The sequence below is a fragment of the Rhyacophila brunnea genome, unplaced genomic scaffold (genome assembly GCF_057557595.1).
Source record: "Rhyacophila brunnea isolate RB1 unplaced genomic scaffold, BYU_Rbru_1.0 scaffold_9, whole genome shotgun sequence".
NCBI lineage: Eukaryota > Metazoa > Arthropoda > Insecta > Trichoptera > Rhyacophilidae > Rhyacophila > Rhyacophila brunnea.
In genome coordinates this window covers 43,467,813-43,485,267 of record NW_028233361.1, presented here as the reverse complement: position 1 = coordinate 43,485,267, position 17,455 = coordinate 43,467,813, and the positions used below count along the sequence as shown (strand labels likewise).

The 17,455-nt window shown below is 36.0% G+C and overlaps 1 protein-coding gene across 1 annotated transcript; it reads right to left on the bottom strand.

Annotated features, from left to right (window-relative positions):
• Positions 1-3,192: 3,192 nt before the first annotated feature.
• Positions 3,193-17,119, bottom strand: LOC147063686 (beta-1,3-glucan-binding protein-like). Its single transcript, XM_085959839.1, has 7 exons — positions 16,923-17,119; positions 14,798-15,324; positions 13,916-14,046; positions 11,779-11,945; positions 10,046-10,270; positions 6,138-6,286; positions 3,193-3,709 (listed from the first exon to the last, which is right to left on the bottom strand). Exons 1-7 carry the CDS (start codon positions 17,056-17,058, stop codon positions 3,527-3,529), a joined length of 1,518 nt encoding a protein of 505 aa, XP_085815965.1. The 5' UTR covers positions 17,059-17,119; the 3' UTR covers positions 3,193-3,526.
• Positions 17,120-17,455: the final 336 nt, after the last annotated feature.

Sequence of the window (17,455 nt, the reverse complement as noted above, 5' to 3'; positions counted from 1 at the left end):
TCACGAGACGGAGCGATAATTTTCGAGATTTTATGAACCGGAACGGCGCTCCGGTGCGCTCCGGTCCATTTCGAGCCCTGGGAGTAAGCAAAACTAACCTTAATGCATATATGCGTAAAGCAGAAAAGGGACCAGTCGAATTAACGCCGCTATGTAAGTAAATTTTGTATATTAAAAATATGCGATGATAAATATATATCTCTTGTAATATAGGTATGTACTGAATTTGTATAAATTGGAAGAACAATGCATGAATCCTCACTCAAATTGTCGAGTCCGTCACGAGATGCGCTACTATTGTCACTAGTTCTTTGCTCGACATAGTCAACCGCCATTCCACTCGAATCAAGTCTCTGAGTTCATTGAGTTCATTAATACCACCAAACCTTTGATCACTCTACACCGTTGTCTTACTACGACCATTGTAACAACTCTCTGTACTACTGCACCAAGATACATAAACATCCACATCCATCTACACTACCGCTGCCTCAATCAACATATCAACTGTTTCCTTATCTACCCCCAAAGTGGTGACCCCGACGTGATAATGACGTGAAATGACCACGAAAACTGCTTAATATGTGATAAGCCCATTTGATTGCTTATTTTGTCGAAGTATTCCGTTTTTTGGTATTTACGTGTTATGCCCCCTCGATACCATGGAGTGCTACTCTAAGTCACTGAACATTTTTTTATTGTGGTTCTGTTTCGCATGCATATGTGATTATGAGATTACGTCGTATGTTTTTTTTTATTTATTTATTAAGGAAACAAAGAGTTACATTTTTAATACAAAAATATGTTTAAAAAGAATACTGAAATTATAGTGCAACCAACAAAGTTTAAATCTATAAATTATAATATAGTTAAGCCTAACAAGAATAAAAAGTGAGAAAGTAAGAGTGAACACATGAAAAATGAGGAATAATTATACACTAAAATAAGTTATATTATGTAATATATACATACATTTTAAATTAGGTTAATATCCATTATACAAAATTTTGGAGATAGCGCGTTTAAACGAAACAGATGTATTATATAAAGGATCAACGGCGGAGAAAGACATATTGTAATTTAAAGAAGAACGCCGAATAAAGGAGTTTTGTGCATCATTTGAATCACTACGACTAACATGGTACAAAACTGGGTTTCGCGTAAATCTTGATGGACAGTGGAAACCCACCCTTTCGAGTAGGTTTGGTGGGTTAACAAAATCATTGATAATTTTGTAAAGAAAATACTGATCAGAAAGATAACGTCGACTTTTCAAAGATGATACCATGAAGGATGCGCTGGTCGAAATAGAATTAGCTTCGTCGTTTCTGTCATTATATAAATCATAACAGTAGGTTTTAAAATGTATTTAGGGGAAAAGTGGTATGGAGGGGTCACGTGTTGTAGGAGCAATAAAATTAAAAATAGGTATTCAAATTTCCAGCCTGAAATAGTTTTTTTTTTATATCTAACCAGATATTAATTATTGACGTAAGTATTATTAAGTTATGGCCGAGGTGATGCTAGTTTTTAAAATACTATACAAATTGGAGGTTTAGAGTATATTTTTCAAAACTTTTATATTTTTTTGTAGTATTTGAGTACCTGGTTGTGTATATTCTGGGCAACTACTTGGCTATGCCGATCATATAGACATAGTGGCAAGATCAGAACCAGCCTTAAAAGAGGAATTTATCGCAGTGGAAAGAGCTGCCATAGAAATGGGACTTAATGAAGAAAAAACAAAATACATGCCTGCAAGTGAGGCTCCTTCAAGCTCACCACTCAAAATTGACACGTATCAGTTCGAAAGGGTCGACGAGTTCATATATCTGGGATCACGCGTTATCCCTCAAAATGACATCAGCCAAGAAGTTAGCAGAAGGATTACTCTGGCAAACAAATCCTACTACGGTTTATAAAGACACTTCAGATCAAGACTCCTCTCAAAGAAAACTAAGATAAAGTTATACAAAACCCTCATCAGATCCATATTAACCTATGGGTCGGAATGCTGGACTTTATCAAAAAAAGATGAGAGGAAGCTGGATATCTTTGAAAGACAGATATTAAGAAGAGTCTTCGGAGCTGTATGTGAGGAGGATGGCACGTGGCGAGGAAGGTACAACCATGAACTATATGCGTTGTATGAAGATCCCCCTGTAGTCTCACACGTGAAAGTGGGGCGACTTCGTTGGGCAGCCCATGTATCAAGGACGGAAGACACCTAACCACCAAAGAGGCTTCTCTTCAACAGACCAGAAGGGAAAAGGAGGGTCGGGAGACCTAGACTGCGGTGGCTGGACTGTATAGAAAGAGACACATCATCCCTGAGACTGAGACGGTGGAGGGAGCTTGCGGCAGACAGAGGGGAGTGGAGACATCCCAAGACCCACATTGGGTTGTAGTGCCGATGATGATGATGGTTGTGTATATTCAGAGTAGTTTAAAAGTATATTTTGACACAACGATCACAGTATATTATATATTTTATATTAAAATATTAATAATATTATACAAATATCTTTTAATCGAAAACATTTAGTAGCTATGAGAAAATATATTATAACATTTATTTTATAACCAATAGATTTTTTTTTTTGAAAAAGTACCAGACCGCGCCGCTATACCCGAAAGATGCAGGTTCGATTCCTGCCGGGTGTCTTACTTTTTCAAAAAAGATTGTTTCTATTGGTTGTAATATATTATTTTCTCAGTAGTGTTTTCAAAATTATGTATGTTCAATTATTAGAATGTTACAATCTTAAATCTTGTGAATTATCCATTGAATAAAAGAATATTTTATTAAAAAAATATTAGCTATATTGTATATTATAGCAAGCACTTGGGTGTTAATCCGAGGATGCGCAGGTTCGAATCCTGCTGGGTGTCGTATTTTTTTTTAATTTTTTTTTTCTAGTGGTTATGAATTTCTCAAAAGTGTTTTCAAATTATGTATGTACCTACTATAACTGTGTTGAATTGTACCTATTCGTAATATAAAATGTTAAATGAAAATTCTGTTTTTAAATAACCACAATTACCAGATAGTTTTTAAATTCACCTATCCTTGGTAAGAAATTTCGCACAACCCTCTGTCGTCCATTCAAAGGAAACCCGAAACTTATTTTTACAATACATACATAATGATATATAATATAATAATATATTCTATCAAATAATAAGAAAATAATGTAGGTATATGCTTATTATTCAGTTTTATTCGATAATAATAATTACAGTGACTTTGAGTGAATGATTCCATCAAATTATACAAGTCTACATTAATATTTACAAATACCTATCACAATACTATTATTAATTTAATTTAACAAAACACAAACTCATAGGGATATTTTCAACTGTCCTGAGGCGGAAGATACCGGTCCAGATATCAAATGAAAGTTGAATAAGTAAAATTAAAAAATTGCGTCTTATTAACTTAAAAATACAACGCATTTCCACCATGAATTGCCAGCACTTCAAAATAAATCACAATGCTATTTGAAATTTTGATTTTGTTCAATCATAAGGCATATACTCTGACGGATTTTACTTGGAGTATCGATTCACTATTCCAAGTGGACAACCAGTTAGATCTATCGTTCCAGAAATCCAGCCTTGCTTTTGGAGAATCATTGGTCCAGGGCTTTCTCGCTATGTCGTTGAATTCACTTCCTCCCACTGCCACGCCGATCGCAATATAGAACTGGAAATTAATACAAAATGTTTATAATTGTTACGTTAAAAAACAAACGTGGCCACCTCCACTCATTGACTTTTTTGAGATTTTTGGTTGGTATGATTGTTTATGTTGTTTTATATAATAATATTTAGTTAAGACATGGCTATCTCCCCACTTTCTGCTTCAAAAATTCAAATAGAAGATGTGATTTTTTTCAAACTTAGTCATATCCACTGAATTTTTATATCAAACGTGGTCACATTCATCTTAGCCAATCACGACGTAGCACTTTTTCAAAATGGTCATGTCGTGGCATTTTATCAAGATGGCTCTCATTGTGATCAATATAATAATGCATCAGCAAGGCATGTCAACTGATTTATTTTTAAGATTGAGTTTTAATTTGACTAAATACAACTCATTTTTTTTTTTTTGAATATGGAAGGAAAGCATGCTTTTGATGGCCTCAGGGCTCGAAATGGACTGGAACGCACCGGAGTGCCGTTCCGGTTCATAAGATCTCCAAATTTTTCGCTCCGTCTCGTGGAAAAATAGTTTGACCGTCTGCGCTAGATCGGCAATAAAACAAAAGAATCTTACACACTCTTTTTATAAAATACGCATAAAATTAGATAATTGTGTTAATATTTTCGTAAAATTATCGAGCGCTACGGTTCGTAATTTTTTTCCATTTCGAGCGCTGGATGGCCTACAACATACAAACAAACAAAAACCATCACTAAACCAGTCCAACAAAGTGTTTTCTAAGTATAATTACATCACGTACTTTCGTTACTTGAGTTGCTATCGAATAATATATAAAAATGTCAAATCATATCATCTTGTTATACTCTAAACTTTTAGATTTCGTTATTTTTTTTAAACAAAATGTGCAAAATATGTTGATTTAGTTATCTGAAAATAGTTGGTTGGGCCAAATTGTGATCGCATTCATCCTTAGTCCCAACCTACTCAAATTCCCTTATTTATTATTGTCATATGACCAGACGATGAGCAATTACGGGTCATAATACGACCGTGATGGCGAATAAGGAGTTAGCTCAAATGATATGCAGTAAGCGGACGTGAGCAAGTTTGTTATAACGTTACCGTCGCTACCTACAAGCCGCATCGCGTTATACAGAATGATTTAAATGTTAACTCAAAACATATATATTCAAACTACGTTGCATTAAGTCTGTTACGGTTTGAGAGAACGTCGCGTCCATCAATAATCCACCCTGAACTTATCATAATCATCATTCATCAACCTCATAATATATCGTCCATCCGAAAGTGTATCGTCCGTTTACCAGTGCGTGAGTGAGTGAACATCGAACCGGTACCAGTGCGTGCCAGCCCTTCCAACATTAAAGGTCAGTGTCTGGCATATTGTGTAAACCCCCCTTAGATCCGTAATCCACCATCACCTTCAAAATTACAGTCCACTGCTAAAAGCGCCACCAAAAGTTATGTATAATAATATATAAGTTATGTTATTATACAATCCACTTAATAATTTAATCAACCAAATTTTGATTAGTAACCCATATACGCCAGTGGCGAAGGGTGACTTTTGGAAAGAGGTAGGCTGTGGAGTAACCAAGCTTATCAGATATATTTACGGGAAATAAGAAGATAACCCTATATTACTACTGATGAATAGGTATACTAAATCGATGAAATTTCAAAATCTCAATTAGTTTGATATAATTTGTTATAAATAAGCAATTCGATTGAATTATGTATTTTCCTAAACGCTTATAAACGTAACATACGCTCAAAATATATTATCTAACATCTTTGAAAATATCCGTTGTTGTGTATAATATGTTCCAAAACAATTTATAATTTAATCCGTAAAGCTAGACATTTTAAAATACTTAAAATAAAATAATAAATAAAAATCGCGAGATAAATTATTTTATATTTTTAACAACAATCGATTAAATTATCTTCTTATTAATTATTTTGAATAAATGTGCGGATGTAAGCGCTAACTAAACAGCCTATGATTTCGGAATAAAAAGCCAGACAGAGACTCGCGTCAGTGGCGTCACGTGACTAAAAACGCACACAAACCACATCTTAAATTCCCATCGAATATTTCATAACATAGTTGAATCCTTGCGGCAGTAGTTATGGTTATAAACCTTACTAATTTATAAAATAAAGCTATGTACTTCTGAATTTTGACGATACATGACTATCAATTATCTTGGGTTTTTCAGTGTATTTATTTTTTAATTTAAATTATTTGCTTGAAGATCCATTTTCCTTAGTAGGTAGGCTTTAAATAATCACCTACTATGGAGCCTTCGCCACTGAATACGAATAGGTTAAACTGGTTAGAGCGACGACCACTAATCAATAAATGGATCAAGTAACACCCACCGACTAAAATAGTATAATATTATCAGTAAGCTGAATATGAGGATCGTATAAAACCTACATGATCGTCAAATGGTGCCAATTTCGTGCCTCTCGACAAAAAATACTGTTCGGCTGTGTTAGTTTTCACCCGAGTGCCTCGATCAAGTCCTCCACGGGCAGGTCTGATTGTCCCGAATTCTTCGCCATCGACGGCTACAGTTATGCTATCTGCAAAAAATACACAAATAAATTGTCAAAAAATTCTCGAAAATTTAGGACTAATGTACAGCATACAAACCGGTTACCCGGGTGACCGCGCGTTTCTGAACCAACCGAAAACTGGTTAATTTTATGCGGTTAACCGACCGCATAAAACAAACCGAATATAAAATAGAATTATATAAACAGACACATTAACAACTGCGCAGTGTGGCATGACAATAAATAAAATCTGCATACGAAAGCAAGAAGGTGTTAAGTCTAAACTTTTAAAGAGATAGAAAGAAAATTGATTTTTGGACCATTTTGTATGGAAAATCCAATATTTCTGTGTACAATTTAATAACTAAGATGGATGTGGATTCAACTCATTCCTTTTCTCATTTGTGCATAATGATTATGTATAATATTATGTATTATTTAACTATTTTTTTGATTTTATCGTTTCCTATTTTCACCTTTTTCAAAATTTGCAATCTGCCATGCAATAAACCTAATTATTTTGGTTACATGTAAATTGTTACGTAAAATATTTCACCGTGGTACAGTTCGCCGTAAGCTTTCTTGTCGGAAAGAGATGACCGTACACTATACGGTCTCCAATTTTATTAGATTCAATCTTCTTCTTATTGTGCCATCCCCTAGTGGAGGTCGGCCACCATCAAGGCGATCTTGGATTTGTCATCTGCTATTCGGAACAGTTCAGTGGGGCTGCACTCGTACCAATGACGGAGGTTTTTAAGCCACGAAATGCGGCGCCGTCCTCTGCTACGCTTACCATTGACCTTTCCTTGAATGACAAGTTGGGGAATGCTGTACTTTTGTCCTCTCATAATGTGGCCGAGGTACTGTAGTTTCCTGGTTTTGGTACTTTTAGGTCGTTCCCCATTCGATTGAAAACTTCAACATTTGTTACCCTGTCAGTCCAAGGAATTTTGAGGATGCGTCTATACAGCCACACCTCGAAAGCTTCAAGTCTCCGTGATATCTCTTGGTTTAGCGTCCAATATGAATATTAATTCAATTATTGTCATAGCTGATTTTGGCAAAATTCATGAATTCAAATATGAAAACTTAATCTAACCTAACAAATAATCAAGTATACCGGCCAATTTCAAAATTTGTTTGCTGCTGGCTTCATGTAAACTGATAAGAACTGTGTTTTATTTAGACATGGATTTTATGTCAGTACTATACGACCAAAAGAGTTTGGACGGTCTTTAATATACGGCCATATATTTCCGAAACAACATTTCACGGTGAAGTGTGTTATGGCGAACTGCATACGTACAAGTTTCCGGACACGAATAACTACTATTGCTGGGAGCTAGTCATGTAATAAAATCTTTTTGAAATGCAAAAGGAATGTCCCCAGCGCTTGAAATGGAAAATTTTACGAACCGGAGCGCTTGATGATTTTACGAAAATATTAACACAGTTATCTAATTTTATAAAAATAAGTGTTAGGTTTTTTTGTTTTATGGCCGATCTAGCTCAGACAGTCAAATTATTTTCCTACAAGATTTTATTAATCGGAACGGTGCTCCGGTGCGTTCCGGTCCATTTCGAGCCCTGAATGTCCTCAAATAACTACTTAACTAGCTTCTCATCTTATGTTCAGTTGCTTACTCAAAAAATAAACCTAAATATATAAGTATAATATACAGATAGATAGGCAGGTACGTATTGTTTTAACTGATATACTATGGATCGAAATAAAATTGAAAATATAAGTATTTAAACATGCAACATAATATATGTGTTTTAAATATTACTGAATTAACCGGGCAACCGGTCAGTTATTCGTAAAAACCGCCAACCGGATGGTATTTTCCTCCATATTCAATTGGTAGCCTAGATTAGTCTACGGCCTAGGCCCTAGACCAGGCATGCCCAACCCGCGGCCCAAATGAAGATTTTTTGCGGCTCAAGGCCCAATTGAAGTTTTCTGCTTTCTATATTTTGCATTTTGGTATTCATACAATAAAAAGAAATCGTTCTCGTAAATTTACCACATTTAACGTGAAGGTGGAATTGGCGCCTCCAAATTTTACTAATAGAGCTAATAGAATTGCAATCAAGCATGCAGTTAAAGTGCATGTTCGAAGGGAATAAGTTTTAGTTTTATCAGAAATCTATCCTCGAAGACCAAATCCATGTGCAGTGCTGCATGCATCGACGCCGAAACTCCTCTCCAGGTTTCTGGTCTGCCCGTCGAGCTGGTGTCCAGATTCAAATACTTGGGTGCCACGGTTGCCGTTGAAAGTGGTATTTCTAGTGAGCTTGGAATCCGCATGGGTGTGGCGGGCTCTGCGTTCAACCAACTTGGAGTCGCATGGAGGTCAAGGCTGTATTCTGTGATGACCAAATGTCGTTTGTTTAACGCGTGCGTGCTACCTGTGCTCCTGTATGGCTGTGATACATGGCATCTTAATAAGCTTCAAGAGTCTCGGCTTTTGAGCTTTGAGAATCGATGTCTCCGCCGAATCTTAGGGGTACATTGGTACGACCGCGTTACAAACACCCGAGTTCGTGAGCAGACACAACAGCCTTCGGTGATTGAAGTTATCACGAAGAGAAGATTTATGTGGCTGGGACATGTATTCCGGATGCCGCCAAAGAGTGCGGCACTTCGTACCCTTGTGGCACAGCCTCAAGGGTTCCGTCGCCGTGGCCGGCCCTCCCTCACCCTGCAGCGATGCTACAAAAGCGACCTACGTGCTGCAGGTCTGACATGGGGGAGGCGCAGGAGTTGGCGATAGACCGAGGGAAGTGGCGCCAACTTGTGCTTGCCCTATGCCCCAACGTTGGGACGTGACAGGGTGAAACAAGAAGAAGAAGATATCCTCGAAGATAAATTTCCAAAATTAAAACGATTGGCAATGTGCATTACAGCAGTATTTGGGACCACGTATCGCTGCGAATCGTTCTTTTTGAAATTAACTGTAGTAAAAACGAAGTGTCGCAGCAGGTTGCTCGATGAAAACACAACCAATCAACTGCGATGCGCGCCGGGTAATTACCAGTAGATACGAGTATGCAACAGATCTTCAAGCCGACCGGATTCCGGCGACCTGGAAGGTCACTAAATACAATGTACAGAGTGTATACGGCGGAGCTACGGGATGCTGGTTTGACCTGGAACGAAGCAAGAAGACTGGCGAGCGACAGGGATTCTTGGAGGCGCCGCGTGTTATCCATATGCTCCAGTTAATGGGCGGATATGGCCAAAAAGAATGAAAAAGATATAAAAAATATACAAAAAAAGTGTCACATTAATTATAAGGCAGTAAAGTATTTTGAATTAGTCCTTTGTTCTTTTTTTATATGTGTGGCCACCTGAGTTCAGTAATATTGTTTTTGGTCCACCAAACGATTTGGGTTGGGTACACCTACCCTTGACTAATGGGAACATATTGAAAGATTCGCTATAAATTTAGGAACCTTTTTACTATAGTCGAATTCGGTCACAATGAAAAAGTTAATACGTATTCTCAGCTTAACAATATTATTTATAAATGAAAAAAAAAACGATGACTTGCTGTAGACTGATAGTAAAGTTTTGGTTACTTGAATTAACAAAAAAAAAAACGTTTGTATCAAAATTATTATCAATTGAAATATTGTTATTGTGTGGAACTTCTCCATCAATTAGTGTTCGGACAAGTAATGAAATAGACTCCAACACAAGCCAGAGATCAGATAGAATTTTGCAGCGAAAATACCATATCACAGCATGGAGAAGAAAAACAAAAATTATTTCGTTACCTGGCCTCCATATCATAGTGTAATTATGGAACTCCAAATTCCAATTTTTTACTCCGGCTTTGTATTTCATATTGAGTCCTCTCAAGTCTTGATCACCGTCAATGATGACTCCAGCGTCAAGATCTTTGGCATATTTCTGGTTTCCCTTGATTGATGCTATTCTCATTATTCCCGATGCGTAGTTTTTCACCCCATATTTATTGAATCGAGGCTCCAATTGTATTTCTGGAAATATTATAAATATATTTTTATTATTATAGTGGTCAATGACATCGGGCCTTGTCATCATTATTTCAACATTGTAATAATTAACAAGTCATTTAAACTATCGCACAATCGTCGCATCTACAGTCACCATATTCTACACGCGTGACATCAAAGTGAAATAATGCAGAGGTCAGCAGATTTCTCAATTGCAAACATCATCAACAATGACTCGCAATTTACCAAATATTCATGCATATAAGTAGCAGGTCATAGTTGATTAGGTGCTCAGTCTAAATACCTATTGGTATCAATCATAATCTCCATCTGATCAGTAAGCCTCGTGCAAGTCGCTCCCGTCCCACGAGTTCGGACCTCAGGACAATATCATAAAGTGTTATAACATAACGCTCTTGTAACATAATCTTACGCTGTAAATAAAACTCGTTCATGCATACATCGGAGCAACCACCACCAAATCTCGACTTTTCATCTCTCCTCTTGACGACTCTCCATCTACACCTCCTGGTCATCCCCAAACACTGCGGTCTCGCCCCTCAACCACGAGACCCGCAAAATTAGTATTTTAATTAGATCATAACTTTTGTACAACAGTACACACAACATCCGCCATAGGACCAATGCCACGGAAATTGATTCAAAATATAATCACCGCTATCACTATTACTAAAAGAAGGAACAGAAGAAAGGGAAATACAAATAAAATCAGGATTAAGTAAGTGGTTTTACTATATTATCAAATTATTCAGTAAATTGGTTTAATATAAAAATACTGAAGATTTTTCAACGATAGTTTTTTCGAGTAAATAAAATAGTAATACAATATTGGCGTCTCCTATCTAGTGGTCTCGCTCATATGATGTAATCGTTTAATCGATCCCTGGACTCGCTAATACTGGCACCAGTTATAGGTACAGTGATCACTTCATCATCTCTCTAATAAAATTTGACATGTTATGTAAATCTGTCGTTTGAGAGTATTTATAAACTTTTCTTGTTGAGATTGGAACAGGGTTTCGAACCGCTTTTTTTGTTTTGGTTTTTGTTCCGGTTCAGGTAAAAAAATATACATCAGTTCAGTTCCAGTTTTAGTTCTAAAAAAACACGGTTTTTCGGTTTTCGTTTTAGTGAGTGAATTGAGTGATTAATTTTTAAATGTTTTTGTTTGTATTAAAGATTTAATTCCTACCATACTTCAGAACATATTATGGTACTTGTATGATAGCCTGGCGCAACTTTCCGAAACCAATGGTTATGCTGTAACGCATGACCGTAGTTATAAATTTGTAAAATACTACAACTGAACGACAACTGGGGTGTAAGATCATGTTATTGTAGGTGTTTGAATATGTACTGAATCGAAAAACCGATATTTTTTTCGGTTCCGGTTCCGATTTTCGTTTTGGCAAAAATACCGGTTTTTTCTGGTTTTCGGTTTAGTTCCGGAAGCCCTGGTTTGAAAGTCACGCAATACAGAATAGTATGAATGTGAAATTTATATTTTTTACCTGGGTAAATCCAATCCCCTGCAGGCAGTTTAGCTACAATTTCAATTCTCCCGTAAGTAAAACTGAATGTGTGTTTGGTAGTAATTTTTGCGCTGATTACGGGAGGTAGAATTAATGCCGCTACCGATTCCATGCGGCACAGGTGGCTGTCAATGGGTGCTGTGCATCTGAAATAAATAATTACAAGATAAAAAGAACTTTTTATATACCACGTTTTTAAATTTTCTGTTGAATCATATAAACTTGACAATTCTGTGTATTACTAAAAACTTTTTATTGTACTCGATAGAAATACTCAATAAATATAGAATACTTAAATGTCATTTTGACATTTCATATTGATTTCCATAGTGACGCACGTATATATTATTAGTTTAGTTGCTAGGGCCCCCTTAGCAGTCAATAATAATAAATTTCCATACAAAACAGAATTAACTGAAAACGAATTCAATTCAAAATGGCTAAAAGTATTAAAAGAATGCATTGTCACTGTGTTCTGATATATTATAAAAGTTTCAAATGTCTAGCAAGTCGGGAAGTTAGTTAAAAATCTTTAATCGTTCAATACAAATCTTGAAAAAATAATGTACTAGACACACAAAGTACTGGACAAACAAGAATACGAGCTAATAAAAACGTGGTAATAAAAATGGATCAGCACTCGAAATGGAACGGAACGCACCGGAGCGCAGCTCCTATTTGTGCCTCCTTCCATTCAACCCCAAAAAATATCGCTCCATCTTATAGAAAATAATGAAGCATTAAAGTTGTAAATTTAATTTACTTTAAGTATATACTTTTTCAAAACTTTATACGAAACTTGTCGAATTCATCGTAAAAAAATATATATTTATGACATAAACCTCGATTTTTGTCTGCGACGCCGACAAAATAATGCCCTAATCTTGCTTGCCACAAGTTTACAGACTGTCATTTCATTTGACCGGCTGAGCTTGGTAGGTATGTTTATATATTATGATAGGTACATATAATTATAACATACATTATGTAAATATTTTCGGAAAGTAATTGAACGCTCCGGTTCGTAAAAGTTTCCATCTGGAGCGCTGATTATAAATACAATTTATAGTACAATAATATAAAGTGACGTTCTGACCATCTTAGGGGTGGAAAGAAACTACCCTCGAGTAAAAGTCTGAAAAAAAATTTTACAAGCCCAAACAAAAATTCAGACAATATCAACCTATTCTTAACAAATTATAATACAATTTATAAATGATTTTAATTAAGCACATAGGTACTGAAAAATAACCACGTGGCTTACGTGATATATTGAAAGCTCTCTCTGAAAATAGGTGATAGTGAAGAACTCTCCAAAGTAGTTTCTTTTAATAGCTCATGGAAAAAAAATCCATACTTACTTGGTCAAAAAGTAACTATGTTTGAGTTTTTTTTGACCATGTCCGATCGTAATATGATCACATAGGTCTGCACAGAGTGGAGATTTTGTATTAACAGATTTATGTTTTTACGAGAAATTGATGTTAGACACTAGCTCAATCTAATAGATCCATACTCTGACTGAAAAACAAATTGAAAAACAATATGTGTTTTGATCATAGATCGTCGTTTCACGTTTGTACAAGAATGAAATAATACTTTAATAAAGATGTAAACGTGATGATAAATATCGCGAGGTAATTATGTATTGATGATATCGATACGATCAAGTGGTTAATTATACCTAAGAATGCAGTGAGAAGCTTGATTCGAGTGGAATAACGGATGTACTATGTCAAGTAGAGAACTCGTGACAATAGCAGTACCAACGTCCCGTGACGGACTCGCTGAATGGAGTTTTAGTTCATAGATTTTTCTTCTTATTTAAATTAAACGCAGTATATATTGTCGTCATTCTCATATAAAACAAACACTGCTGGTCTAGTAATGATTGAGGAAACGATGACAACAATTATTGCTAATGTTCTGTTTTAATAACAAAATCTACATATTAAAGTTTGTCACTAATTTAATGCAGAGTAGCATGATTGCTACATGTGTATTTTCCAGACCTAAGATTCGAACCTGGGACCCCATGACGTTATACGCCGACGTTTAAACTGCACACCTTGCGATCTTGGGTTTAGTTCAATTGAAATAATAACTCAATACATACTCATCGGTTATGTCAAGATCTTCGCGTATAGATTTGAAACGCTCCTCCAAGAGCTGCGGCTTTATGATGACTGAGCCATCTCTGAAGAAAAGATTTTCCTCGTGCTTCATGTAAACGACGAATGGATAGTCCTGTAATAAATTTGATAAATATTTAATTTATTAGAAAATAAATCGATATTACTATACTCCTGTTATTGTAATGTCACCTTAGATTATCTAGCCCATTATAAGAGCCATTAGTTAAAATTTGTCGTAATTAAGTATGTTACCTTTATCATATTGGTCTATGTGCGTGGGCGCGAAACCCGAGAGATGCAGATTCGATTCATGTGGGGTGTCTTACTTTTTTCAAATAGATTTTTTCTATTGGTTAAAATATATTTTCTCAGAAGTGTTTTCAAAATTATGTATGTTCAATACCTTTTCAATTTAGTCTACATCTGGAGAAGAAATGAAAAATAAGTAGATATAGCCATCATCTACCTAAGCCGGCGCTCACATCAAAACTCGTCTCGTGTGCTGAACAAACCTTTCGAGAACTGAGATCCAGTGTTGCTTGTAAAGACCACGCACATTTACCTAGCGACAATCGCGCGTAGCCTTGGAAACGTACAGATATTTAAAAGCGGTGATCGGCGAGCCGGTATAGGAATGACCAATTTGTAGGTTTTTGTATGTGACTTCGACTCGGAGCACGGTCATGTCGATTGCAACAGCAGCTGTTTTTTTCAAGCGAAACAGTCGCATTCGACCAATCTGCGGAGCTCCGTTTGGCAACGTGTGTTTCGGGATTAACGATGACGTCACATCGACGTATTCGACATGTTTTAGCCTTGTCGAGTTTTGATGTGAGAGTCGGCTAAAGAGTGTTGGAACTTACCGGCTGGTCGGCGATTACGACTTCAGGTGTGAACTTATTTGCAGGTTTTTCAAAAGTCTCTTCAAATATGAGTTGTCCTTCGCAAACTGGTATTTCACTCGGCAATGTCGTGTCTGATAGCTTACAAGGCCCGGGCGATGATGTAGTAGTGGTTGTTGAGGGTATATCGTTATTTTTGTCAGAACTTACACTCTGCAATATGTTGTGAGTGTCGCCCGATCTGAACAGATTCGATAGTTCAGGAAAGTTTTCAAATGTGGGGGAAGTGCCGTTCGATAAGGAATGACTTTCTTTGTAGGTGCCGTTATCATATGTGAACGACTCTTGATATGAGCTGATATTCTTATTTTGTGAATCGGGTTTTGTTATTATTATGGTTATTTTCTGACTTTTGGTAATTGGCTCTGGACTCGCGTTGGAAATCTCGACCGGATTTCCATCTTTTGTCCTTAATCCGAACATATTGAACAGCGGCAAGTTTGCAGGCCTGTTTTGTGCTTGTGCATCGTGAACTTCCCGTAAGATACCTAAAAGTAAAAATATTTGCGTTGAAAATAACAATACCTACTACCAGGAGTGGCTTTACCTTAATTTCATTTTTTTTTTTACAAAGGTATCCTGGATATTACAAATTATAAGTTTAAAACTTTCACAACATGACATGAAACATTATTATAAAGAAGAAAGAAAAATAAAAATTATAATAAAAGGGATAAAAATGAAAATATAAAAAGAGAACATAATATAAACGTACAAAAGCAGTGAAAATACAATTATACATATTATATAAGTTCAAAGAAGTACACCGAGTTTGCTAAGAAAACCCTATTTTAAGAATTTATAAAATAGCGTCCACCTACTCACCCTCACGTAGTGGAATATATCAACACCTGAAGCGATTTGGTTGAAAAGAGTTATCGCCCTTCCAATTGGCATTACCAGTGGCAGGTTGATTCTGCTCATTGGGAGAATAAACAACTGATGCTCCCTATTTCTAAGATAGTTATCAGGGACACGCAGGTCAACAATACCCAGAATGGAATAGAAATACCTAATTTTTATACAACATTTACAATACTTTCTGGTGTGCCTCAGGGCTCAAACTTGCGGCCATTGCTGTTTACGATTTTTATAAATGACATAGCATTGGTAATTAAAAAAGCTATGTTTTTGTTGTTTGCTGATGACTTGAAACTCTTCATGGAAGTTTTCACCTTGGACGATTGTCGTCAACTCCAACTTGATATAGATAATATATAAGATTGGGGCTGGCGTAATAAACTGGAGTTCAATATTGATAAATGCAATGTTTTATCGTTTACTAAAGCCTCACGAGTATTGTTTTTCCAGTATTCGATTCATGGCAGAATTATCTCGCAAATATCATCTGTAAGGGATCTTGGCATTACGTTTGTCAGTAAACTGACGTTTAGTGGTCATATAGATACCATTTGTAAAAAGGCGGTAAAGATTTTGGGCTTTGTCTTGCGTACTTCCCGGGTCTTTTCGGATGTTAATAATAGTTATTAAAAACTCCTTCAAACAGCTTTGTGCCAACAAATGAGAAATTTTAAAAGAAGTAGTGGTGGCATTTTTATTTTTATTTACACGGTTAGTAAAAAACGTTTGCTGTGTAGATAGTCCTGATTTAAGTTGATCAATTTTCCTTTTTCTCAACTCTGCCGGGGGCGCACGAAAATGTGTCCGCGGGCGCACACGCGGGCGAACCCCTACTATTAGCCAACGCTTAAGCCACACTAGTTAAAATGTATCGCAATTAAGCATGGTATATATAGCATAGTGGTAATGCACAAGGCGCGAAACCCAAGAGGCGTAGGTTCGATCCTGCCGGGTGTCTAACTTATTTCGAAAAAGATTTTTTGGCCATATTTTCTCATGAGTGTTTTCAAAATTATGTATGTTTATTTAAACGATAACAATTAAAAACCAACTTTAATCTATCGTTTTATTTTTATTGCGAAGTCCGAACTCACTTGGTGCACGAGGCCCGATTGGGTCCTATTAATCCAATCACCCCAAAGTCGGGCTTGTATCTAAGTATGTATATAATAAATTACAACTAAAAAACAGGTCTACGATGCAAATTGCTCCTTTAAAAATATACCTGGAATGGAGTCTAGGAGTGCTTTTTCAGACAGAGGCCCGAAAAGCAGGGTAGAAGAGTTGTTCTGCGCGATCCCATTACTAATTCTGCTTGCAAAACAAAACAGAAGAATTGATATTGCGTGACTGACGAACATTTCTAGAACTGTTAAAATATCCACACACTGTTAACTGTATGATGTCAAAAAATCCACTGGTGATGTTTACAGTCGCTTCTGATTTAATTGGATTCCTTTGAAAAGTTTTTATTTCCTCTTATTTCTTGTTGACCTCTAACATTACTTTTTCAACGTGGTCACTCTGAACGAACGAAAGAGATAACAGATGAAATTAATTGAAGTTTATATTATATTTTTACCTTAGAGCAATGTTTCTTAACCTTTTTACATCCGCGAACCACAAAAAAATCAAAAAAAATGTTTTGCGGACCACCAACATTGTAATAAAATAATAAATATTTATATTTACACTATTTTTGAAACACTTGTCGAAATATAATACAACCCCACTTCAAATTTTTGATTTCTAGGTAAA

Coding starts and splice junctions, on each gene's coding strand:
- LOC147063686 (XM_085959839.1), bottom strand. CDS start 17,058: ATGTTCGTCAGTCACGCAATATCAATTCTTCTGTTTTGTTTTGCAAGC. Junction 14,047..14,797: donor TCGTAATCGCCGACCAGCCG/GTAAGTTCCAAC, acceptor AATTTATTACAG/GACTATCCATTCGTCGTTTA. Junction 11,946..13,915: donor GATCTTGACATAACCGATGA/GTATGTATTGAG, acceptor TATTTATTTCAG/ATGCACAGCACCCATTGACA.